Source organism: Chenopodium album, chromosome 20 (assembly GCF_948465745.1).
Source record: "Chenopodium album chromosome 20, dcCheAlbu1.1, whole genome shotgun sequence".
Taxonomy (NCBI): domain Eukaryota; kingdom Viridiplantae; phylum Streptophyta; class Magnoliopsida; order Caryophyllales; family Amaranthaceae; genus Chenopodium; species Chenopodium album.
Genome location: NC_137853.1, coordinates 39440989 through 39466249, shown reverse-complemented (window position 1 = coordinate 39466249; position 25261 = coordinate 39440989). Strand labels below are relative to the sequence as shown.

The window sequence follows — 25261 nt, the reverse complement described above, 5'->3', positions numbered from 1 at the left end:
TGATAACATGACATCATTAAATATTAAGTTATCTTTGTATTACTCAAATATCATTTAATGTTTTGTACTTTCCATTGTGTTTTGTTGTATTATTATTTGTTTATTTTTAATTCCTTATTTTCCGTGTAATATAATAAACAAGAATGTAAAAAAGGGACGTAAAGAGTAATACTACCTCCGGTTCATTTTAGTCGCAACAAAGGACATGTTTGCGGAAACTAAGACAGAAGATTGAAAACTTGATTATGGGCGAATTAGGTTATATGCTTAACTATTAATTCAACCCAAAAAAAAAAGAAAAAACAAATTTGAATTAATTAAATTAAGAAACCCACCACCACCAGGCACCAACATCACCAATCATCACCCAAACCACCCACCACCACCCAGTACCAAACCCAGCACCGTCGACGCACCACCACCACCCCACGCACCCATCAACCCGCCAGCCCACCACCACCACCACCCCTCACGCGCCCAGCAACCACGAAACCCACACTCCCAGCAACTTGTCAGCCCACCACCACCTCACGTACTCAGCAACCCACCACCACCGCCCCTCACGCACCCAGCAACCACGAAACCCACCCACAAAACCAAACCCACGAAACCCACACGTCGCCGATCTTCAACCACGAAACCCACCACCACCGCCCCTCACGCACCCAGCAACCACGAAACCCACCCACAAAACCAAACCCATGAAACCCAGCACCTCGCCGATCTTCTGACGATCTGAAACCACGGAACCCACCCACAAAACCAACGAAACCTACCCACGAAATCTGACGATCTGAAACCACGGAACCCACCCACAAAACCAAACCCACGACGCCGCCGATCTACAACCCACGAAACCAAACCCATGCCGCTAAAACGCCGCTGATTTAAAACCACCACTGCTCTTAACACCAAGAAGCCACCATGAAAAGGGGGTTGGAGGAGGAGAGAGAAAATTAAAGGGGTGAGAGTTTAATTAATTAAGCTTGGGGTTTAATTTAATGAAATCAGATTTGCAATTTAATAAGAGTGTTTAAGAGAAAAAGTAAGGGCATTTATGTCATTTTACAGTCCAAAAGTTATTAAATAGGAAAAAAAAAATTGTTACAAGTAATATGAAACAACCCAAAATAAAAATTGTTGCAACTAAAATGAACCGGAGATAGTATTTAAAATCGAAATGAGCGAGCATTTGAATAAAGGAGTTTGTGAAATCGTACGTGGCAATAACTAGTAATACTCCTACACGCACTAAATTGAGGAGAACGTGGGCCCACGTGAATATGCATTACAGATTACATTCTTAAACATAAACTTAAACATAAGCAAAATATCTGATGCACAAGATTACAAGAATAGTCCCACCAAATTCACAGGTGTAATATCTAAGCTGACGATTCACACTTTCATTTCAAGAAGTTACGCAACTTAAAAACGCCGTTTATATATTCAACTCTTGTTAGAAACAAGAAAGAAAAAAGAAAGAAAGAGAGAGAAAAAAAAAAAAAAGAGTAAGAGTAAGCTAGCTAGTTGTAAAAATGTCGTCAATAATGTCGAAGATTCTGGAAAATTCCGGCGGTTTCGCAATCGTCGACGGCGGACTTGCGACGGAGTTAGAGCGTCACGGCGCCGATCTCAATGATCCTCTTTGGAGCGCTAAATGTCTCGTCACTTCTCCTCACCTCGTTCGTCAGGTTTACCTCTTTCTGATTTTGTGATTAATTTGATTCTAAATTTGGAAAATATGCTCAAGATTTGTTTCAATTGTTTATAGTTCTTACTATTTTTGGCATTTTTTAAGATTTTTATGGATTGTTTAATTGTTTTTAGCTCTTACTTAGTACTAGGTAAAGAAGCATCTTGCAATTTTGATTGAGACTATTTTTTTTTGGATTATTGGAATTTATTATTCATGTTTATCCTCCAGATATTCGCGCACTAAGTACGAAAAAGTTAGATATGATGAATATAAGAGGATTTTAAAAGGAGATGTTACGGAGTGTATGTTTGTAATATTTGATTAGTCATTGTCAACCAATTAAGCAAACTAGTGTAGTTGGTTTAAGTCTTGGTGTTCCAAAATATTAAATCCCGTCTACATCATTTGCTCCTAATTATTATGTACTTAGTTCCGTTTAATATTTATTGCAACTTTTGCAAAAAATGGACGCTATGCATTATTTGCAACTAACATATTCTTTCCTTTTTAGGTTGTCATTTCTCTTTATCTTTCTCCTTATCGCATGCATTCCTCTTTCTCTCTGTCTCTATATTACACTTACAAACAAATTTTGCTTAGGAGTCCGTGTGCCCTTCAAAGTTGCAAAAAATGTGAAATAGAGGTAGAAATACTAGTTGAATATGCAATGTGTAGTAATCCTACCTCCTTCCGAAAATGATCTTTCCTATATTCTTTTTTCAGTCTTGATGGACAAACTTAGAGAGCTCATTGTAGATAGTAATTAATTTTGTAAATTAATCGAGTAAATCATTATATTCATATGTATAAATGTGTGACAATGTAATGCTTCAAAAGGCAAACAACAAGATTATATTGAGATGGAGGGAGAATTGGAGACTCGGAGTATTAACATTTTGCTAGAATTTGAAAATTTAATATTAGGTCACTTGTCACATATCAATTTTTTTATTGCTACTTAGTAAAAGATGCTTTGGTCATATATACTTTGTGTCCTATTTTCTTAAAATTGTTGGGTGTCATGTATTAAGTTGTGTTATTTATTGAAATTTGACTTCACATATCAAAGAATTTATGTCTTTGCATCCTCTATTAATTTCTTTGAAGATAAATAATTAGCAGGACACCTGATACCTGCCCTACAATTGTCTTGGTGTGGTGGATATCATGTTGGAAATTTTTGTATGCTACTTCATATGCCTTTCTTTCAGTAGATAGGTTATGTTGTTTAAATTTTTCAGTATCAATTTGCTAGTAATGATCCGGACTCATGATTTTGTGTGTTGGTATACCATTGCTGATGCTTAATCAATTATAATGTAGGCTTGCCATTCCTTTATATATACATTTGGCCAAAAACCTGTTTGATTGCTTGATATGACGTACATGATGCTGCAGGTTCACCTTGATTACCTTGAAGCTGGTGCTGATATCATAATATCTGCATCGTATCAGGTAGCCTTCCTTTAATCTTGTATCACTTATTAGTTGCTGTTTTGTCCTACTACACAGACATTTATAGATTTATAAATTTTCCTTTTGATGTACCTTGATAGGCGACCATCCAGGGTTTTCGCGCCAAAGGGTTATCACAAGAAGAAAGTGAAGCCTTGCTAAGGAAAAGTGTTGAAATTGCCTGCGAGGCACGTGATTTATACTATGAAAACTGTGGTAAGGCTTCTGTGGAGGCTAGACATGATAGCAAGATCCTAAAAAGTCGGCCCATCTTGGTTGCAGCATCAGTGGGAAGCTATGGTGCTTATTTGGCTGATGGTTCAGAGTATAGGTAATACAAAGCCACCTCCCCTCCCCCCTTCTTTTTTCATGTAGTAGTACTATTCTATTCTTATCTGTTTTTGAATTTCTCGTCCCCGTGCATTCTAGAAGTACCTGGAGATGTGAAATGTCACCACTAATCAGTCAAATATCTTACTCCTGGTCCCAAAGACTTTGCTTTACTGTATTTTCAGTTATATTATTTATACTATCTTCCAATACTTCCCTCATCTACTTGGTGTGAAGCTAACTTCTATTATCCAGAATGATTGATGTGTAATGCTTGCTATGTTCATTTTCCAATCCCCAACTATTACATACTATTACCTTTCTTACTATGCTTGCATGGTAATTGGTCAATTAGGACTAGATTTGGGGGATGCATATAGTGCTACCTTGTTCTCTAGCTCTATGCATATTTATGTTTCATTGGTGATATAAATGGATGTAATCATAACTTGCTTCCCACTAATAGTGTCAATGTTAAGTACTTGTACCTAATGATTATTTCTCATGTCATAAGCACTTGTAGTATTAGGAATTTAGGATACAAATAGTGGATGGAATTTGGTGGAAAAGAGATGAGGTGTATATCAATTTTTTTTTTTATATAGTTCATTTTCTTGAATATTGTGTGGGGAAGTTAAAGCTACGAGAATGATGCGTCTTTAGATATATTTAGTTAAAAGTATCATATTCTATATGGTAGTGGCATGAATGGATAAGCTATTATCTTGGTGCTGCCTTTCTCCCCTGTTCATCTGTTCTGTTTCAGTGGTTCAATGTTTTCTTTTTCACCTTCACTGATACCTCATTGTAGTAAGGGGACAAGCGTTTTTCTGTGTAGTCACAATCTTGTGTGCTGTCTGATACCTATGTGCATCTTTTCCAATGTGCTGACAATAACAACCTCTTGCTTATCTTATCCTTTTTATTTTTTTTGATATATTTTATGGTCTTTTCCTTTCATAAATGCAGATCATGTTAAGTAAATTTGGCTCTTTCTATGGATTCTTTTTACAGTGGAAACTATGGTACTTCTGTGACTCTGGATTTCTTAAAAGATTTTCATCGGAGAAGAGTTCAGGTTTTAGCTGAAGCGGGTGCTGACCTAATTGCATTTGAAACAATTCCAAATAAAGTAGAAGCACAGGTATGTTGGAGCTGTGGAATATTATCTGCTAAAACTGTTAGGATGCAAATTTTGATCCTGAGGTTTCTGAATTAATTGTCTTACTGTTCATCTTGATTATTTTACTTTACATTTTGGGATAATTTATAAATTGCTCCATAGTGTGCATATTCTGTCTAGTTGGACTTTATGGAGGGGCATCAGGTTTGGTTAAAGGCACTCACAATAGTTGTGTGTATTATCACTCTAAAATGACCTTTACCTTGGCTGTTATGTCCAATGTCCAGGCTTATGCTGAACTTCTTGATGAAGAAAATATAAAGATTCCTGCATGGTTTACTTTTAGCTCAAAAGATGGTGAGAATGTGGTCAGTGGTGATTCCTTGCCTGAGTGTGCATCAATTGCTGAGGCTAGCAAGAAGGTTGTTGCTGTTGGGATTAATTGTACTCCTCCTAGGTTTATTCAAGGACTGATTTTGTCAATTAAAAAGGTAACATTAGAGTAGGTTCATCTGTTTTGTTCTTATATAGTTATCCTGGAGGAAATTTAGGATTATTTCTTGTTTTTCAAACTCTGTTGGCTCATAAGGATACCATTAAAATTTCTCCCAAAAAAAAAGAAAAAACAAACCCTGATATTGTCTCTGTTTCCTGCTATAGTGTTTTATTTGTTCTCAAGCAGCAATCTGGCACTGAAATTTTAATAGCATATCAAAATGATTATTTCAGGTGGCAACAAAACCAATTATTATATACCCAAACAGTGGTGAAACCTATGATCCAATTATAAAGGAGTGGGTGGTAAGTTTTCTCCTCAGTTTTGTTCAATAAATGGTTATTATGATGAGTTTTTATTCTGCATGGGGATCTATTATTGGATTTATATGTCACAATATTAGTGAAATTGATCTTTCATAGGCAATGGGCTATGGACTTGTGACCCGTAGACTATTCCATGCAACACTAGATAGTCTCTACCAGAAGGATGTTATTTTGTCACGTGCTTTCCTTTTAGGGCACTAAGAAAATTATGAATTGTGGAGCATGCTGCTAACTAGTTTAGTTGGTCAAAGCTTTGATGGGTTGTACCTACGACCTTGGGATCAAATCTTGCTATATCATCTGCCCTTTGCAGGTCTCTCTACACCAGACAATTAAAAACAGAAAACTACAAACTGGAATTAGGGAAGTTCTAGGCTTCCTGGTGATCGGTTGTATCAGGAAAAGATTTTTCCCTTACATAACCCATAGGTCATACCTGCCTATTGCAAACACCACTTGTAAGACAAGACTGAGCAAGGGAAGTCTCCTAAGCTCTCAAACAAACTCTTAAAATTCCCTACGCATTGGCTATACTGTTTCCACATGTTGTAGATCCCATTTAGACTGTTGTGACTCTTGTGAGACTTTCCAAGGTTCCAACATCTGCACTGAGGCCTGAAAGTAGCCTTATGAGATTATTTGATGGTCCCTTCATTTTGGTTTGCCATGAGATTTAAGCTTTGTTTGTCTCCTTGGCTCATTAAATGAGCATTAAAAAAGTTATAATAGGAATTGGAGGGAATTCTTCTGGGCTATAACTCTATAAGTCAAACCATTGAGAATTTTTTCAGGGGTAGAATTGATTGGAGATCTTCTGGGACCATCTGGTGCTTGTTTGACACCATATCCGTACTTATTACACCTGAATTGGAAAGATCATTCTATTGTTGGGAATTTTTAATGGATACATCAACTGAAAATACAAGAACTCATGATGTTGTTTGAATGGCCACTTGATTGTATTTTGTATAGATACCAGATTTAAGATTTATTGCCTCGTTCAATTCACATGCTCTAAGTAATGTTCTAAACACTCATTCTTGCTAAACATTGATCAGAGTGACATCTACCAGGTTTTTTTTTTAAAAAAGTTATTAATATATTAATAGTCTCCTAGGTTGCCTACTTGCCTTGTGTCAATCTATGAAATGGGACCTGAAAAGATCCTCAGCATTCCTGTAATTTTTTTCTCGAACACCACTAAAAATCTCTGGCTATGGAGCAGTCTTTGAGGGTCTCTTCAGGCCCTTATACAATCTGCTTCAGTGGCTCAACTCCGTGGATTAAGCACTCTCAAATTATTAATCTCAAATCTGGTTTACAATTATTAATCTCTGATTGGAAATTTGGGTCATTGATATTTAAGATCTTTGTACAGATTTCTATTGTGGGGGTAAAAGGTAGTGACATACTTTACCGAGCTTTTTGAAATGCACTGCAGAACATCTTTCTTTTGATGCAAATTCAAGCATAATTGAACTGGCGGTCTGATTGGAGTAAAAATGTAGTTGTTCTAAACTGATTTGTTAGCCTATGTTGAGGCAGAGTTATTATGTTGTGCTTGTTCAGAGAAATTTGTTTCTTCTGTATGTGAAAATCTTCTTTGTCTACTGCTATAGTGTACTCCGTAATTATCTTCATATTTCGTAGTATTGGTGACATCTGTTATAATGTCAAGACTTGAGAGTAGCACCACCAGACTAGCTGAGCTTATGTTGCCAGAATGCCTGATATACTTTACAAAGTATAACTGTCTCATATTTTGTAGAAATGGCTGGGTTTTCAGTAATATGTCCCATTTCTCTGTCACTAATGGGTAGCTGCTGTTATCTGTCTGATTTGTAAATTCACGCCTCTGACTTGGTGCATATCTTGCAGCAAAATACAGGGGTTCTTGATGAAGATTTTGTTTCTTATGTGAAACATTGGCAGAAGGCAGGGGCTTCTCTATTTGGCGGTTGCTGTAGAACTACTCCAAAGACAATAAGTGGAATTTACAGGACTCTTTCAGAGCAATCAGTGCCTTCCATGTTAACAAATAACTGACGCTTTTGAGTAGTAAATGATTAACCCGGAAGTATGATCAATATGCCTGTTTACTATTGCCTTCACTGTTTCATAGTGTTTTGAGGATTTCCTTCTTGACTAAGCTTGTTTACTGAAGGCCCCTTTACATTTTCTGTAATCTGTATATAAAGCATGGGGATATTTGCACAAAGACAAGCTTTGCATACAAAAATTATGTACTCAAATAATATAGGAAGCTTTTATCTCGAAGTTATACTGGATATCTTGTTTCGTCTCTGTCAAGTTACTCTTATAGTAGATTCATATTTTTTACAATGAATAACATGGAAATTTAAAATGACCCCACTCATGATTTTTGATGAAAAGAGCTGGATTGAACACCTCGGGCATGAATTATAAACCAGTTTAACTCTCTCCTGCTAATGAATTATAACACATTAAATGATGTTAATTTTGACGCATCAGTACAATTTACAAACTACGAAATGTATAACACATGGCAAATCTTGCATACAAAAGGATAATAAAATCACACATTATTCATTTATTATGGAATCAGTCTGCAAGCCATTACACAGGTGGGACATATATTATTTTGGAACTACTAAAACAGAACCTACAAAAGTAACTCTATGCAATTGAGAACTCAAACAGCATGCTGTGCTGATATTTTTTACCAGGTTCAACAACAACAGAAGGGAAATTCGGTTGGTTAATAGCGTTCGGGAATCCTTGTGTCTCGAGACAAAGTCCAGCATGTTTGTTGTAAACAGCCCCACCTTTCCCACTGACTCCATTCACATAGTTACCAGTGTAGAATTGCATGCCAGGGGCACTAGTCCAGAGGTCAAGTACCCTTTTGCTCAAAGGTTCCCTGACTTTGGCAGCGTGTTTTAATCCTGTCTTTTCATCCCCACAGTCAAGCACATAATTGTGATCATAGCCCATGCCAACTTTATCAATATCCTGACTGATCCTCTTCTCCGAAGTAAAATCGAATGGTGTGCCTTTAACTGAGACAATTTCTCCGGTTGGGACTGTGTTCTCGTCAACTGGGGTGTAGTGATTTGCCCATATTTGAATATGATGGTCAACCACAGGGCCTGAATTATGCCCTGCTAGATTCCAATATGTATGCTGAGCAAGATTGACTGGAGTTGCCTTGTTCTCAGCCATAGCTTCCATGTCTAGCCTCATGGTTGTCTTGGAAGTAAGAGTATATGTTGCAGTCACAGAAAGATCACCAGGATAACCTATTTCATGAAACACAATTCTTAGGGCTTTGTTTGGAAAAAGAATAGATTTGACAACACTATATTTTACAAACAGGTGGATGTTAGAAAATTGTACTAGGAAGTTTGATTTTATTGGAGTATATTCAGTATTAGCGTTAGCAGATTCTTTCAAAATGTATTTGACATATAAATCAGGTCTACAGAATCACGGTAAGGAATTACAAATAGAAAATTGAAAATAAAAAATATACTAAGTGATACTTTTGTATTCTCATCCAAACACTTAATCTAGTGTATAAACTAGGTGTAAAATATGCAATGTTCTTTGATGTAAACTCTGAAAACACGCACTAAAAAATTCAGTAGTCAGCAGAAGAGGGAGGATACAATAGAGTGCATACCTTCCTCGCCATCATGACTGTGATACTTAAAAGTAATGGAGGGAGTGCCATTTTTCTCGTATGCAACTACATCCCAGATCTGCTTGTCAAATCCTTTATGGCCACCTAAATGAAAAGATCGAAAATTATAAGGAAACACATAAGGAAATAAGGTTAGCAATCCAGGAATGCAGTAGGTTCCAGCTATCTGTACAGATAAGAGGAACATAATTTGATGTCTAAACTAAACCACATGGAACTAGAATCCAAGCGAAACAATGGCCCAATTTGAGTTCACACTGTATTAAGATGTTAATAATGTCAATCGTAGTGCTTTGGCCACCAGTTCACTTTTTGGACCTAGACTTATATAGGCATAAATGCAATGTGGCACTTGAATCATATAAGAAGGAAAAAAAAAAAACCTAGGCCTTCAGTGTTCTCGCTGTCTTTTCACTTATTTCAAGAACAATAGATTCAGGTGGAGTAAGTTAGATTCAATACCACTTAGTTCAAACAAGTTAAGTTTAGGGCTGATAAGGGATACCTAAATTCAATTCACAACCACACTTAACTCTAAGAGTTCAGGGAGTATGTAAAGAACACGGTCACACCCTTTTGAAAGATAACAGGCCTAAAGAAGACAGATAGAAGGCTTGATCCAATAATATTTATCAGATTCTGTCTTCAACAACAAAAAGTCAATATGTACTACGGAGTATATCCAAAGAGAATTTAAAATTTTAAAAACCAAGACTAGTGAGTCTCACATGACAATTTATAAACAAAGGAAAGCAACAAATAATAGATCTCATCTGTCAACAGTTGCAGAGATATGTATACAGAGATAACACAAGTTTAAGAATCTAAAAAGCTAAAGTTATCTTACCATGGAGACTATTTGGAGGCTTGTTCACAGGCAAAGAGTACTCAACTCCATTTAGTGTAAACTTCCCATTCTTAATTCGATTTGCAACACGACCGACAATGCAACCAAAATATGATCCAGCTCCTTGCTGAGTTAAAAAATTAGACAATAAACAACGGACAGAAACATCGAAGATCTTAGATCATTACTTGTTGCAAAGAAACCCGACAGCTTAAATGTAAAGAAATTCAACATGAAGAACAACTGATGTTGCATTCAGCCTCAAAGGCAAATACAAGTATATTTGTTTCAGGATCCAAACTTGGGCTTGAATTTATAATTGAGTTTGGTTGACTGCAGGAAAAGACTCACTTACTGAATTACCTAAGTGTATTATCATAACAACATTACAACCTTTAAGATTTTTCAGAATTGATCTAGAATACACAACTCAAATTATTAAAAATCCATACTCGTATCATACATATATTGAACCCCATTCATAAATTTTTTAATTCCACAATGTTCATGAATTTAACCAACAAGCTGATGCCATCTAAACTAATTTTCATCAGAAATTCCAAAAATTCAATAAAATATTTACGAAATAAACAGACGCTATTCATCAATAAAATACAAAAACTCAAAATAAAATTATTGATCAAATCAAAAATCCAATGCAAAATCCTGGAAAGAAAGAGATAAATTACCAAGTAAGGGTCGACAGAATCAAATCCCAATACAACATCCGCAAGTTTACCTTCACAAAAATTAGACAAAACCCATCAATTATCATACATGCAATAAATAAACCCGGAAAAGAAATTAAGGAAAAAACTTAAATTTGATGAAAAGATTAAAACTTTTATTGAAAATTAATGTACCATCTTTGTCAGGGATTGATAAAGAAGTGATTGTGCAGCCATAGTTTGAGATTTTGACATGCATTGAACCATTGTCAAGCTCAAAAATCTCAGCCTGCTTTCCTTGATCTGCCATTAGAGAGAGGGGGGAATTTAAGATGTTTATTTTTACTTTGTGAGGGTTTTTTAACTTTATCAATTTTATGATTTCAGCCTTTATATATGCTCCCAAATAAATGGATATGGATTAAATTTTGATATGGATCATAGATGACATCATTGATTTTTTTGGAAAACTATTGACTTATCTCTATTAGCTGTTTAAACTAGCTTGTTAGAGTTTTAAGGTTTTATTGTGTGAGCTTGTTTGACTAATTGATTTTATTATTTTTGACTAAAAACTCTCTTTCAATTATCTCTCGACCAAACACTCACATTAGAAGCGTAAGCTAATCAAATCTATTGTTTGTCTAATTGCCTCAAACAACCAAACATCTCCTAATCAAACACCCTAAATCATCTGAATGAGATTTTTTTTTCTTTCGGCTAATTCGAATTCAAGGATCAATTTTAAGTGGTTAGGTTCCAGTTTCCTCCAATTATTATTGCGGGGATCGAATACGAGTCCTTCCTACCAATTGTAGTCCCAATTACCACCATACCAACAACCAATTGGTATCCAAATGAGATATTGACGACGTAAAACTTTGACTAATATTACCCACGTATTAACTTATTATCGTTGATAACTAGAGCAGTTTTTAATTTACACCCTCTTTAAGAGCTTGGCCTAGAGTTTAGAGTACGGGAGTATTTGTATCTCCCACTCTCTTCCTTCCGCCATTGTCAGACCGCCATTCGACCGAATCACATTCAATTAAATCGACCAAATTCAACAACATTCAAATTCAACGTCATTCACATTCATCAGGTTTGTCTCTTTTTTCTTGAAAATTAGGGGTTTTTTGTTGTTGTCGAAGTTAGTTTAATTTGCTCTATTTTGCAAACTTTCGGGGGTATTATTCACAAATTATACATGTTTTATAGTTAACATCGCTAAATTGAAGCTAAACCCATATCAATTACACATTATATTTGGTGAATTCAAATGATTTTATTGTTTGTTATTGAAAATTATGGGTGGGTTTTGTTGGGTTAAGCTCTCCTATGGATTAATAGACAATGAACAAGGAGGAACATGTTTTTTTTTTTTTTTTTTTTTTTTTTTTTTTCTGGGTATTAGATTATATCAGAAATATTAGCTGTATCTGCCAGCCAATTTATTTTTATCATGTAATTATGAAGCTAGGTTATTTTTGCTATGTAATTTAAAGGATATCAATTGCGACATATGCAGTCAAGTATTGAAGTAGTTATAATTTTTGGATGGTTTTGACAAAGAAGAAGAAATAGTTTTGATTTCTTAATTTGATGTTGTTGTTAGCTTTTTCTTGTAAATTGGTTTTCTCAATGTGGTTGATTCCTTGAAGTCAGGGACTGTTATAGGCCAAATGAGGCTGAGGATCACCAATTCAAATTTCTGATGCTGCTTAATTTATTTGGCCTTAGATTGTCTAATTTATGTGGATCATTGAAAATAAATGAGTACATATAGGTAATTGTTGTCACTCCACGTTTTAATTCGTTTTGAAAGTTTATGTTTAAAATTTAATAGAACCTTGATGGCAAACTTGAATTGTTTTGACTTGCAAAGGTTGAAAATAAAATCAAGAGTTGATAGATCAACCTCCCTCCCTAACTAAGCTCTTGAAATTCAGAAAGATTATATCTGGTGTTATGTTAGAAATTGTGCTTTTCAAATTATATCCGGTTTCTTCTTTCCAGGAAGCTCAAAGTATATTGTACGAGTAATTGTCTAAATATTATTCATGGTTTTGCTCGATATAAATTTATAACTGTATAGAGGATCTTTCAAGCTTTTGTAGCAAAACTACGATTTTTTTATTTGTTGCTTGTATGTTGAGGGTCATAATTTATCTGTGTTCTGAATTTCTGCTCCCTTCTTTGTGAAGGCTTAGTAAGGGTGTCCTTTGACGGTGGCTATATGCCTATACCACTGCTGCTATACCACTGCTGTACATTGCTCATGTTATGATTTGAGGATTCTGTGTGATGATCAGTTTGCTTTTGTATCAGCAGTGTTTATAATACTGTTCATGTTTATGTTACACCAATACACCATAGCTGCTTGTTGAATGTTGATTTAGCTTGTTATCATGACTTCTATTTCATTTATTTAGCTTCAGGTTATCATGATTTTATATGAGTTAAGGAAGTTTGAGTATCCAATGTGTAGGAAATTTGAACTCGTTCTTTTGATCTAACATTCTCACCTATATTGGTGCATTCTTGTTACTGCAGTTTGAAAAAGCCCAGTTTCTAGTTGCTTTATTCTGGAATGGAGATCGAGACTGATGAAAAAAACAGGGGTCTCATTCTACTGAAACAAGGCGCTGAAGCTGTGAGTTAAATATTTACTTTTTTTTTTTTTTTGAAAGGGAGCTAAGCATTTTATTAATTCCTCGCAACGCGATCCATGAGTACATACGGAGTAACAATTTGGGGACAATGATTCTCCCATATTTGTTCAACTCCAAACGGAATAAACTTAGCTAACGAGTGGGCAACACAATTACTGTCACGTTTCACATGTGACCAAGTGACAGAATTAAAGAAAGTGCAAAAATAAAGAATGTCTCCTAAAACAGTATCCAATTCAGTAGAGCAAATAGCCTTCTTGGACAGACGATCAATAACCAGCTTGCAATCGGACTCGAGAATAATGTCCTGCATCCCATATTTTCTACCAGTTTTCAGAGCAAGGAGCAGAGCCTTCGCTTCAGCAACATCCGGTGGCCAGAAAGCTTTAACACGGCAAGTAGCAGCCCATAAGATTTTACCCTCGTGGTTTCTGGCAGCCACACCAAGTCCCACCCAACCTTCATCTGCGAGGGAGGCATCGGTGTTCAGCTTTACAATGTTTTCAGGAGGGGCGTGCCAAAAGTTTAGGCTGCTAGCAGGACGGGGGGTAGTGGAGTTGTAGATACGAGCAGCATAGTTACCATATTCCTCGGCATAGTTAGCATAGTTACCATAAATATTTACTTTATCATGGATAAAATAAAATATTTATTAAGTAGATGGATGGCCAGAAGTCCCATCCGATGCTCCAGTAGAGGTCTGAGCATGAGCTGTTTTATTCTCCATGATTTTTCTGGAACATTTGTTGTGGTAGAAACATTTCCATACCCCGCGGGGGGAGCTTACTACACGTGATACTTTCTCCCCCTTCTCCCTAATCACGGTTTCCTTCTGTCAAAGTGTCTAACTTTGATACATGAGTAATAATACTGACTTTCTTTCATGCCCAAAGAGCTCCCAACAGAATGGTGTCAACTCATGTTTGCTGTGTGTTTTAATTTTATTCAGAAGTTTTCAGAGACTACTAATTTGATCTTTTGTCTATGCTGCTTCTAATATCCCTAATTATATGTTTTATTTCTTTCATTTTCAGAGGGTTTTTGAGTCAACCTTTGTTGGAAGAAGATCTATTGTAAAGGAGCGGTTTTCAAAGAAGTATAGGCATCCAACACTGGACTCAAAACTTACACTAAAGCGCTTGAATGCAGTAAGCTGTTTACCATGCAGTCATTTAACTCCTGACTTTTGTCAAATTTGTCGGTAAGCTATTGTTTCCTAACCAAAATTTTTTTTGATTTTGACCAGGAAGCCCGGTGCATGACAAAAGCGAGAAAGTTAGGAGTTGCAACTCCAGTTCTATTTGCAGTGGACCCCATATTACATACTCTAACATTTGAGTATGTTGATGGCCCTATGGTTAAGGAATTATTTCTTGAGTTTGGTGCTAATGGAATTGTTGAAGAACGTTTACAGGATATTGCAACACAGATAGGTAACTCTATTGCAAAATTGCATGATGGTGGCCTTATACATGGAGATTTGACAACCTCAAATATGTTGATTCATAAGGATACCAATCAACTGGTGAGATTCTATTTTGATATTTGTTACTGTAGTTGGGAAGGAAAAATTAAACTTTTAAGTTGGAGAGAGAGAGAGAAAGAGGGGGGGGGGGGGGGGGGGGGTGAGCCCATCAGAGAAAGATCTCTTAGTGTTTTCTGTGATGTTTTTCAGGTGCTCATTGACTTTGGCCTTAGCTTCACGTCTACTTTACCAGAAGACAAAGCAGTGGATTTATATGTACTTGAAAGGGCATTGATTTCTATGCACTCTTCTTGTGGAAATGTGGTAGGTTATATTGGATCCTATTCATGTTGTATGATCAAGCAGAGAGTTTATTAGTTTCTTTATACTAAACCACAATCAATGGCTTTTATGGGAATACGTATGTAGGAACTGCTGGGTTTTCCATTCTGTAAATTTTCTTTACTGTGCTGCATCAATTATTACTCGACAATAGTGGTCCTTCACAGATCACAGTGACATTGGGGGAAAGATAAAGATGTTAATTAAAATTATTTAGAGGATATGTTCTGTTTCCATTGTGTTTAAAAACAAATATTTTTGTGTAGATGGAACAGGTGCTAGCTGCATACAAGAAATCCTCAAAGCAGTGGTGCTCCACAACAAACAAGCTAGCTCAAGGTACTATATTTCCTTTGTCTTCCTTCTCTTGATCTGCTGCTGTTCCTCTTTGTGTATCTGTGCTCACTTGTTCGGTTTTATTGTTGCAGTTAGACAAAGGGGTAGAAAGCGCAGCATGGTTGGATGAGCTGCAGAAAATCCTTCATAGAATTGATCATGCAATATCTTCATGGATTGTTTCTCTTGTCAGTTGTATCAAGCTTACTTGTAATCGTAAGCTTGTTCAGTATTTATACTCAATCCACAATATTTTTTAATGTACCAATTTGTTAGGGTTAGTCTTGTAATGTTAGCAAGCTCATTTTTGCATCATATCAGTGAACCACTGAATGTCTTATAAGAGAATTCATCTTGTATAAGAAAATTGATCTATGCTTGTACCATTATTAAAGAGCAAAATTGATCTATGCATCATATCAGTGAACCACTGAATGTCTTATTAAAGATCTGTTATAATTACATGAAGTACTTGTATTATTATGTTAGTGGCATCTTCCTTCCAAAAACTATGATAATAGAAGGGTAAAATGTTCAATTTTGGTGAATTGTGACTATAGATAATATAAATGTGATTCGTTCTTAGATTTAGGCATTAGCCTAACATATGCAACGTAGCCCTTATGGCCCTTTTTCATTTTTCCCGAGCTGACACAATTTGGACCTTTAGAAAACTAATAATGGTTTCTAAGTTTATATGGCACGCACATGATATTGCAAAGACAAGCACAAGAGCATTCTTAGAGTGATACCAAGGCACCAAGTAATTCACAATTTAACAAATACTTAAAATGCCATTTTTACAACTCTTATCACAATTTCAAAACTTCAATTACCATTAAGAATAACTAATATCCCAAACAACATCCCATACTCTCTCCTAATGGCCAATAACTTCCCAAATTCGAGTGACTAACTAACTATCAGTTCCATTTCTTATGTAGTTTTTTTTTTTTTTTTTTATTTTTATTTTCCCTCTAAAATATATATCAGTGCATTAGCACGGGTACATTCTAGTTTAAACTTAAAAAAGTAATTGAATTATTGATGGAACAAAGTATCATATACTATAACAATACGACGCAAATAATTAGGCAAACATGCACAAGAATCCTTAATCAAGGATTCACTCCAACTTCAGCATTTTTAACCTAACTCCCAACCCCAAATCTAATTAGGTTTCACTTGATCACATCCACCATAGCTTTCCCGCCAAAACCATTCTCTTCCTTGTAAAATCACCAAAACCCAGAAAAACCTACCAAATTCATTCAAATTCCCAGAAATGTCAAATCATCCAAACAAGAAACCAGCAAACTACGAACCCTCAATCAACCCCAATTCGCTTCACAACATCAATGTCAAACCCAATCCCATTCTCTCTCCTCCTCTTCTTCCCGCGACCCGATTGTCTTCTACCGTAAAGGAGTACCCATTTCTCGGATCGAAGTATTCGGAGTTGTTGTGACCCGAGACCTCAAACCCGACAAATTCCTGAGGTTTTCCATTGATGATGGAACTGGGTGTGTTCAATGTATTCTTTGGTTGAATCAGATGACTTCTTCTTACTTTTCTCGGAGATGCCCATCAGATGTTCACTCAATTGCCCAAATGGCAAACATTCATTCTAGCCGAGTTCAAATTGGTTTTGATGTCAGGGTTCGTGGCCGGGTTTCGGGTTTTCGTGGTTTGATACAGATTACGGTGGATGATGTTGTGGTGGAGAGAGATACCAATTACCAGATTTTGCATTGGTTGGATTGTGTAAAGTTGGCTCGGAAGCGCTATGATGTTCTGTCTTACAAGAAATGAGGGTAATTGTCTTTTAAGCTAAATTCTACTGTTTTGCTTGTTAAATTATTTGTGCAATTGGGTTGTTTATGATTGTAACACAGTGTTCATAGTATATGGTAAATTGTTGAAATTGTGTTGTAATAATTAGACTTAAGATCATTGTCTAGAATGGGTTGTAGTGTTTATGAAAGTATTAGGAGCTAGAATTGGTTGATCAAAAGCATAGGCTATATAAGTTATAATATTTGAGTGATATAGCCATACATGGATGTATTAGAATGTAAGGTTCTTGAGTATATATAGGACATATAAACTCAGTAAATCACTTGCCAAATTTAATCTGGTTTAGTCAGGACAGGTTTGATTTAGAAATTTGCTTCATTAATTTAGCATAGAGTTTCTATCATCTGGTCTAAATCGATTAAACCTAGTGAATTCTGAAGTCTGTTGCCCTAAAGAGACTATTATTTATCCTTGGTGTATTCGTACTGTTGTGGTGTGCTATATGGTAATTCAAGGAGATATCCAGCAAGTATTTTCTTGATAGCTTAAGTGATTCAAGTGATAATATTACCGAACATGAGAATAAAGGTGAGAACTTGAAGCATACTAGCCAATGCAATGAATATGCATATGGATGATTTTATGGGACAACTCAAGAGTTAATTTTGTTTGATTCTTAGATGGGTCTTTCGGTTGAGGACAACTTTACCTGAACCTCAAGGCCACATAATGAGAGGTTGTTGATCTACAATAACTTTAAGATCTAATGCTAAGGGCATCTTTATGCTCATGATCAATGTCTAAACAAGTTTATATGTAAGTGCAACTGGTAACATGTTTTGGTTGTTTTTATTTATTGCTCAATGGTATTGTGTAGAGCTTGAAGATCTCAGAATATTTCTTATGGGGATTATGGAGCCACTTGAAAATGTATATGAGGTTTGAGGACATTATGACAAGGAAAACAATATGAAGTTTGATTGGAGGCAAAAAAAAAAAAAACTCTTATACCCTAAAGAGGTTACAATTCTTGATGTCTATGTGAAACGAGCCAATAGTATAAAATTTTGAATTTATTTGATGGTGATTTATAAGATTTTAAGATATCATAAAGCCTCCTTAATAATTTGGGAAAGACCATAGATAGAACCTTAGAGGTCCTATGATCACTTGTAAAAAAGTTAACATCCCTTAAATCTTGAAATCATATTCTTCATGGTGTAAAGGTGTTTATGCATGCATCAATGGAAGTAACCTACACCGAGGTGAGAGGGGCATGAACATGAATTAATTAGAAGAAGATTTATGAAAGCTTCGGTTTCAGTAACAAAAGTACCAAAAATTTATCTATAGCTACTAACTAATACTGTAAGCACAATTTTAGGGGACAAGAAAATATAGATATATTTTTTATTGTTAGTGGGCTTAATGCCTTAAATCATGTTTGGTTAAACATGTGAAGGGAAAGGAGGGGATGAACAGAGAAGGAAAGGATGCGAGGAGGGAGAGGTAAGGAGTTTGTTTCCATTTTTCTTATAATGGGGTCAAGATAGAATGATGTCGACTTCATAGGTCAGGTCCACATCATTCTAGACTGCATGGGGTGGCCAGGTCCTCATGCACTAGCTTGAAGCTGTCATTATTCTCAAGAACTACGTGGGATTTTTGTAAGCACACTACTTGGCCATGCACATCACTTCCCTAAGCACGGGGAAGGCCCCTTAGATGCACTTGAGTTGCCCACCTTCCCCTATAGAGCTTTATTTTAGATTTTGATTGTATGCCCAGTTGCCCAGTAAATATCTAATTGACAATAGTATAATGATAGCTCAAAACTTGTGAAAATGTTATTAACTTTATAACACCCCTTTTTTGTCCAAAAATCCAACATACGGTAAAAATCTTCAGATTATTTTTCTGAAAAAACATTAGAAAAATAGTGTTAAAAGGGAAAAACTAGGGGGGGGGGGGGATATGGGGATGGGTAATTGATATTGTGGGGGATCGCGATGTTCCTAGTGTGCTCGTTTTAGGGGTTCAGAGCTTGTTTGAACCAAAAATAGGATATAGAAAACTGTGAGAATGAAGAATTGAGTTAGTGATTAGGTTACGGTTTACATGTTTGTGTTTATAATTCTTTTTTGTAAATTCAATATCTATTTATATAATTCATTTGATAATATGGAGTTAAAATAGGGAATGTTGCAAAAATAAGTGTTATGATTTTTTGTCATTTATGATTGTTCCCGCCAACCTTGAGATGATGTTCCTTTGAATTCTTTTACAAAGATCTCACTATGAACAATTGTAAACAACCTCTATCAGCAATGGTAATTGGGTGTGTAACATCGATATAAACTATTTATGCATTGACAGTGGTAATGGGTGGGTGTGGCTACGATACACTATTGAAGTAATTCTGACACCTTAATAGGACCCTAAGAGACCTAATTGTTGATTGATATTATATGTTGCAAGTTGCAACACTTACGCAAATTTCTCTCAAATAACCATATAATTGAACCAAACTTATTTTCAGAACTTTATAGACCAATTGGTAGGCCTATCATGCTTCCAAACCAATTTTATGATCCTAGGTGATACCTCCTACATTCACATCAATTTTGAAAAAAAATTCTCAAAATTAGTCCAAAAACATGAATTATACCCTTCTTGACCTTTTTAAGTCCGAAAAGGAAAGAGAATGATGTGCTTTCCATGGACCCTATGGGACCCCGAGAGACCATTTGGGTGGTTAGAATCATCCACTTTATCTTTTAACCAGTTAATTACACACCTTTTTTCAATAACTAAAGGCTTAGTTGTATATGGTTCCAAACAACATTATAGGTTCTTGGGATGCATCATAACTATAACTTGAATATTTGACACCGGGCCTCAAAATCGTCTGAGTGATAGCCTTCAAAGTTAGCTTCCCTTAGAAAATTTTAAGTCCAGTAATTAGGCATCGAGGTGCTTTATCAGGTTCTCAAAGGGCCTCGGGAGGCCAACTTGGTTCCCCAGCCATTATAAGCCTTGGCCACCGCTTATACTAATGTCTTAAGTTGCCTCGCCTTGCCTTGCCTCGCCTCGCCTTTGGCCTTGGCCCTAAGGTAAGCCAAGACACTACCCTCTATAGCCATGCATAGGTGTTTGTTAAGGATGAGGTGTTTTTATAATATATCCTTGTGCTCATGCCCCATGCCTAGACTAGGGAAGGCCTTGACTGGGGAGCAGCTACAGTGCCCATGCCTTGGCTGGGCGATGACAGTAGCATCAGCACCCCAAGGGCCTAGGCATGTGGTCATGGGCTACAGCTGCGGCATCAGTGCCCAAGGCCTTGTCTCTAATAGTGGGAAAAAAAAAAAATAAATAAATAAATAAATAAATTTATATATAGGGAGAAGATGGATCCCTCCAATTACTTTCCATACCCTTTGTTTATTTCATATCCATTTAAGGAAAAAGGTTTCTTACTTACCCTTACCTTCATTATCCTCCATATTCTCTCATCCAAGCACATTATGAATGTTTAACATGTCATATTTATTAACATGTCATATTTATGAATTAACGAGCTTTCTTATTTCTCCAAAAAAAAAAGGGGGGGGGGGGGGGGGAGGGGGAATAAGCACCGAAGCTTCAAAGGCACTACCGAACTTGAAAGTCAATGACCTTGTGGGCTTTAAAGCAAAGAATTAGTATACATCATTCTATATGAGTTTTAATGGAGGCACATTCAGAGTTAGTCTTCTTAAGGCTTGATGAACCATATGTGACTATATGTTGATACCCATAAGTTTCAATATGTGGAGTTTGACATGGAATTAGATCTGAGCCCCTAAACCACTTTAGAAGTTTTTGAAAACCCACTCCTTTAAGTTCAAGTTTGTGCCTCGATACATTCGATATAGGCACATAAAAGAACATTGTAAAAAAGCTTCTTTCTGAGAGCTAAGAGCTAAAATTATTATCCAAAGGACCACTGGGGATTACCATCTAGAGGCTTAAGGAGGTGGTGGCATTCTCTTAAAATTGTAGGAGAATTGAACCACATATCCTATAGTCAATGTTATGATAATCTTGTGATACAGGTGCTTAGGAGGAACTTAAAAAATGGCTTGTTTGAAAAAGGCATTTCATGTCAATGACAATCTAACTGCAAATGGCTATTTCCTATAATATTTACCTTCCCACATCCTAGAAGTGAAAACATAGGCTTCTCTTTTCCCTATGGTTGTCATAGGTTTCGTGATCATTGCCATGTCTTCTGCAAGCCTCAACTCTTAGGTAGAAAGCACCCTCAATATTAGGTTGAAAAAAATTTAAATACGACTCTTATCCCACATGATATATATATATAGAGACACTATTTAGTTTGGACTTCTTTAAGGTAGGGTCTGACCAGAGACATGTATCTTGTCATTCACCTGTGGGGTGCTTATGCCAAGGAATCAGCTTTTTTAGGTAGACATGTAGCAGAATCTATTAAACCTATACAATTAAAGTGGCAATAGTGGGCAGTGAAGACAAAGTTTAACTCTTGGTATGAACTTGCTGTTGCTTGTGGTTGTATTCTTGTTTAGCAGCCCTACTAACATTTCACCTGTCACATTTCTCCTTAATTGGAAATGAAATTCATGAGAGGAAGTTCCCCTCCCTCCCCTCCCCTGGTGTTAGGTCTTGAAAAATTTGTAATTGTCTGTTCCTCTGCAGCTTTACTTAAAACATTACTCCGTATTTTTATTTAGTCTGCTTTGTTAACTAATATGTGAAGAGATACGAGGAAAAAGTATGTGAACACTTAATCAGTATAAGCCTTTTAGGTGAAACGTTGATCTTTGGGGAATGTATCAATTTGATAAAACAGGATTCTACTTTCTGATTTTTGTTTGGTTTGGGTACATCCATTCCATTGGAGGAAAATATGCATTATAATTTGTAACCTTTTATCTTCCGACTAAATTAGGTGGCTTATTAAAACATGCATGCTTATTTACTGTAAAGTAGTAGAAAACTGTTGCTAGATCAAGGGTAAAGTGTAAACAGCCTCTATGTAAAGTTGCGATACATCCAAACACCTCACCTCACCCGAGATGAATCCTCTTTAGGGGCATTGGATTATGTCGATATTAATATTGATTGTATTAGTTAGGATTTAAATTGATCAAACATTTCATTGAATTTTCTGTTGTTGACTAATTTGCCAGGGTTAGTACAAACAACTTTATAAATTTTCACTTGATGCACACTATCCTTACAGCTTCTTTAAAGTGCGTGCATCTCTTTGTATTTCCTATGAACCTCCTTTCAAATCGTTAAGCATTTAATTTTGATGAACAGGAAGCATGCAACAGAACCTGATCATGCTGTATATATAGGATTTTGAACGGAAAAAGAAGCTCTTAAGGGGACAGGTTAGCCATTATCTTTGAATAGATTTTCCTAGTGTCTATCTCAAACTTTCCCCTTATAGCCTTACCTGTTAACTTTGAATGTAGTGCCACATTATCTTAACAAAAAAAGACTGGTTGTAAACCATTCCATAAAATGTGGTGTGCCTTAATTTTCTCCTTCCCTTCCCCTTGCATAACTACTGTGACTTGGGCAAAATCACTGGTTACAATTTTAAGCCAACAATTTGCCTTATATAATATCTGGGTTTGCCTCCTTTTCCATGGGTGCGTTTTATTTATTATTCCTTGCTTTTTACACTGAAAATCCACACTTGGGTGAATCTTGAGCTAGGTACACGTACACCCACAGTACGTTTTTGCTAATTTGGCAGCCATTTCTATCTTCAATTAGATTAGGGCGTAGTTATGGATGTCATATAAATTATAGCTACTTAAGGTGATCTCATGCATGGATTTAAAGATGAAATTAAGTCTGAGTGCATTTCATATGGTAGGCCTTGTCTTACTGGGTAGATGTACTATTATTGCATATTGTACCCCTTGTTGAAGCACAGAGGACAATGTTTTAATTTGTTGGCAGAAAAATTATTTGATCTTGTCTCCTACATCGAATCTTTAATGTGTTCATTATTTCAAATTAAAGCTTGTTTTTATGTATATGCAATTTTATGTGAATGGTCCCTTTTTAGGTAGGGGATGGAGGAAGTCCTTACAGGCATTCCACATTTGTGTGGGTAGGCTAAACTAATTGAACTGCAGTCAAGTTGTTAAATAAGTTCCATATTTTCTAGGTTTAGTCCATCTAATGTGGTCCTTTGCCCACCATATTCCTTGACATGGCTATGATACTTGTAATTCACATCCTGCTACTATGTTTTTTTTTAGTTTTAAAGACCAATTGATTTTCCTCTTTCCTTTGTCAGGATTTTATTATTCAATCTCTTCTACCCATTCTTTGCAGGAAATAGAGAAAGGTATTTCCAAGTATAATTAACTCCTTGTAGTCCCCAAGTTTTAATTTTCCGAAGTTTAGAGTGAGAGACCACTATCCTTGAAATTTAGATGAAGCATTAGAGTGCAAATAAGATTTAGGAGAGTTAAATTTCAGAGTTCACTCTTAGCTTTATTTTCTTCCTAATGCTACCTGCTTTAGTAGAGGGAAAAAACAAATCCAAATAATGCCAGAATTTACTTTAAAATGCCTTGGAGCACATGAATCCATTCTTAGAGGTTATTGACTTTACAACTTAGCTATATGAAATATAGGAACCTTAGATCCAGCAGGTGTAGGAGTAAAAACTACTGTTTTGGCTTATGGATCTGATGAAAACCCCACAGGGTCTACAATGTTAATAATGATGGTTCCTTATGACATATTTGATCCAATTAGTGTTGTTGATTTAGTAGTTTTTGAAGTGAATGAAGTCAATTGTCAATGGCGGTTAATTACATTTCTTTCTTTCCTAAGAAAAGTTGATTGTTTTACCAGGGTAACATAATTTAAAGAGTGAAATTAATTTATAATGAGAACTTTTTTTATGAAAATATGAATAATATGCTTTACTCTTGACGTATAGCATAATGTCACATAAGGGGTATTCTGGCTAATTAAAGCATGGTTTGTTTTCCACACCACCCATATTTGAACCTTGTACCTGTTTTCCTCGTCAAATATCACACAGTTAGGCTTCTAACGACTTGGATTTGTGGCTTAAGAGGGGCAGTCCAGATTGGGCCCATGTGTATTCATAGCTTAATAAGTCCAAGGAACTTGATTAAAAGATTATGCACTTGTATAAAGTAAAACCATATAAAAATTGTTGATGGACGCAAAATAAAGGTGATAATGTAGTTTTAGGACTTAGACTTACATGATAAGATGAGAGCAACGAGAAGGTAGGAAACTAGGAATTTTATATCAAAGTGCTCTCTTCTTAATCTAGGCACAAGAATAATGTGATTGGGCCAGTGAGCTAGACTTTAGTCCAATCCATTGGATTCCATGTGATCTAGAGCTATCTAAACATTCGAGTTTGTCGGTACTGATTTTAAATTCAATCTTAATGACGCGCTAAAAATTTCATTATTTGACTTAATGCTAATTTTCTGTGTTGTGATCCTTTTTTTGGTCCTGTAAGATATCCACTATCTACACTATGGCCTGATATGATGTCATGAAATCCAAGGTCTTTGTTTGGTAATAGAATATCCTAGGTTGAATATGGGAATGATGATGCAATGATATTGGAGAAAGATTGCGACATTTCATATTCTAGTTCAATATGATAAAAGAGGATTTTAGACTTGGTACATATGTGTAATAATATCATGACAATTTGCTTGATGACAAATAATTTTTGGGTCTGCTGATTTAGTACTTCTGACTGTTACATGGTTTAAAACAGGTTTTGGAATACTTTAATCAAGGTTTTTTTCGTTTTATTATCCTCTGCCTTGTCCTGCACTTTGCAGGTGTAATAAGCATTAGTTTGGCTGTCCATTTTTGTTCCTTTCTGCTTGTTTTTGGTCATTATTATCTGAATTAGGATTTTCAGAAACATTTTTTTTCTTTGTCTGCGTCAGGTTAAGGCTTGGGTGTG

General features: G+C 35.9%; 3 protein-coding genes and 1 pseudogene across 3 annotated transcripts; 3 read left to right on the top strand and 1 right to left on the bottom strand.

The window, feature by feature from the left end:
• Positions 1-1414: 1414 nt before the first annotated feature.
• Positions 1415-7710, top strand: LOC145597599 (homocysteine S-methyltransferase 2-like). Its single transcript, XM_081653803.1, has 7 exons — positions 1415-1694; positions 3098-3154; positions 3256-3485; positions 4499-4628; positions 4895-5098; positions 5337-5408; positions 7308-7710. The coding sequence occupies exons 1-7, from the start codon at positions 1539-1541 to the stop codon at positions 7473-7475; spliced, it is 1017 nt and encodes a 338-aa protein (XP_081509929.1). The 5' UTR covers positions 1415-1538; the 3' UTR covers positions 7476-7710.
• A 268-nt stretch (positions 7711-7978) lies between these two features.
• On the bottom strand, positions 7979-11014 carry LOC145597842 (uncharacterized). The gene is made up of 5 exons (XM_081654094.1): positions 10825-11014; positions 10651-10700; positions 9962-10088; positions 9094-9198; positions 7979-8710 (listed from the first exon to the last, which is right to left on the bottom strand). Exons 1-5 carry the CDS (start codon positions 10937-10939, stop codon positions 8088-8090), a joined length of 1020 nt encoding a protein of 339 aa, XP_081510220.1. The 5' UTR covers positions 10940-11014; the 3' UTR covers positions 7979-8087.
• A 572-nt stretch (positions 11015-11586) lies between these two features.
• LOC145598743 (uncharacterized) lies at positions 11587-15864 on the top strand. The gene is made up of 7 exons (XM_081655132.1): positions 11587-11734; positions 13186-13285; positions 14339-14452; positions 14551-14829; positions 14980-15093; positions 15378-15450; positions 15540-15864. Exons 2-7 carry the CDS (start codon positions 13223-13225, stop codon positions 15575-15577), a joined length of 681 nt encoding a protein of 226 aa, XP_081511258.1. The 5' UTR covers positions 11587-11734; positions 13186-13222; the 3' UTR covers positions 15578-15864.
• An 814-nt stretch (positions 15865-16678) lies between these two features.
• LOC145599516 (CST complex subunit STN1 pseudogene) lies at positions 16679-17259 on the top strand (annotated as a pseudogene).
• The last annotated feature ends 8002 nt before the right edge of the window (positions 17260-25261 follow it).

Coding starts and splice junctions, on each gene's coding strand:
- LOC145597599 (XM_081653803.1), top strand. CDS start 1,539: ATGTCGTCAATAATGTCGAAGATTCTGGAAAATTCCGGCGGTTTCGCA. Junction 3,155..3,255: donor TAATATCTGCATCGTATCAG/GTAGCCTTCCTT, acceptor GTACCTTGATAG/GCGACCATCCAGGGTTTTCG. Junction 3,486..4,498: donor GCTGATGGTTCAGAGTATAG/GTAATACAAAGC, acceptor TTCTTTTTACAG/TGGAAACTATGGTACTTCTG.
- LOC145598743 (XM_081655132.1), top strand. CDS start 13,223: ATGGAGATCGAGACTGATGAAAAAAACAGGGGTCTCATTCTACTGAAA. Junction 14,453..14,550: donor CACTAAAGCGCTTGAATGCA/GTAAGCTGTTTA, acceptor GATTTTGACCAG/GAAGCCCGGTGCATGACAAA. Junction 14,830..14,979: donor ATAAGGATACCAATCAACTG/GTGAGATTCTAT, acceptor GATGTTTTTCAG/GTGCTCATTGACTTTGGCCT.
- LOC145597842 (XM_081654094.1), bottom strand. CDS start 10,939: ATGGCAGATCAAGGAAAGCAGGCTGAGATTTTTGAGCTTGACAATGGT. Junction 10,089..10,650: donor ATTCTGTCGACCCTTACTTG/GTAATTTATCTC, acceptor TTTTTAACTCAG/CAAGGAGCTGGATCATATTT. Junction 9,199..9,961: donor GCCTCCAAATAGTCTCCATG/GTAAGATAACTT, acceptor CTTTTCATTTAG/GTGGCCATAAAGGATTTGAC.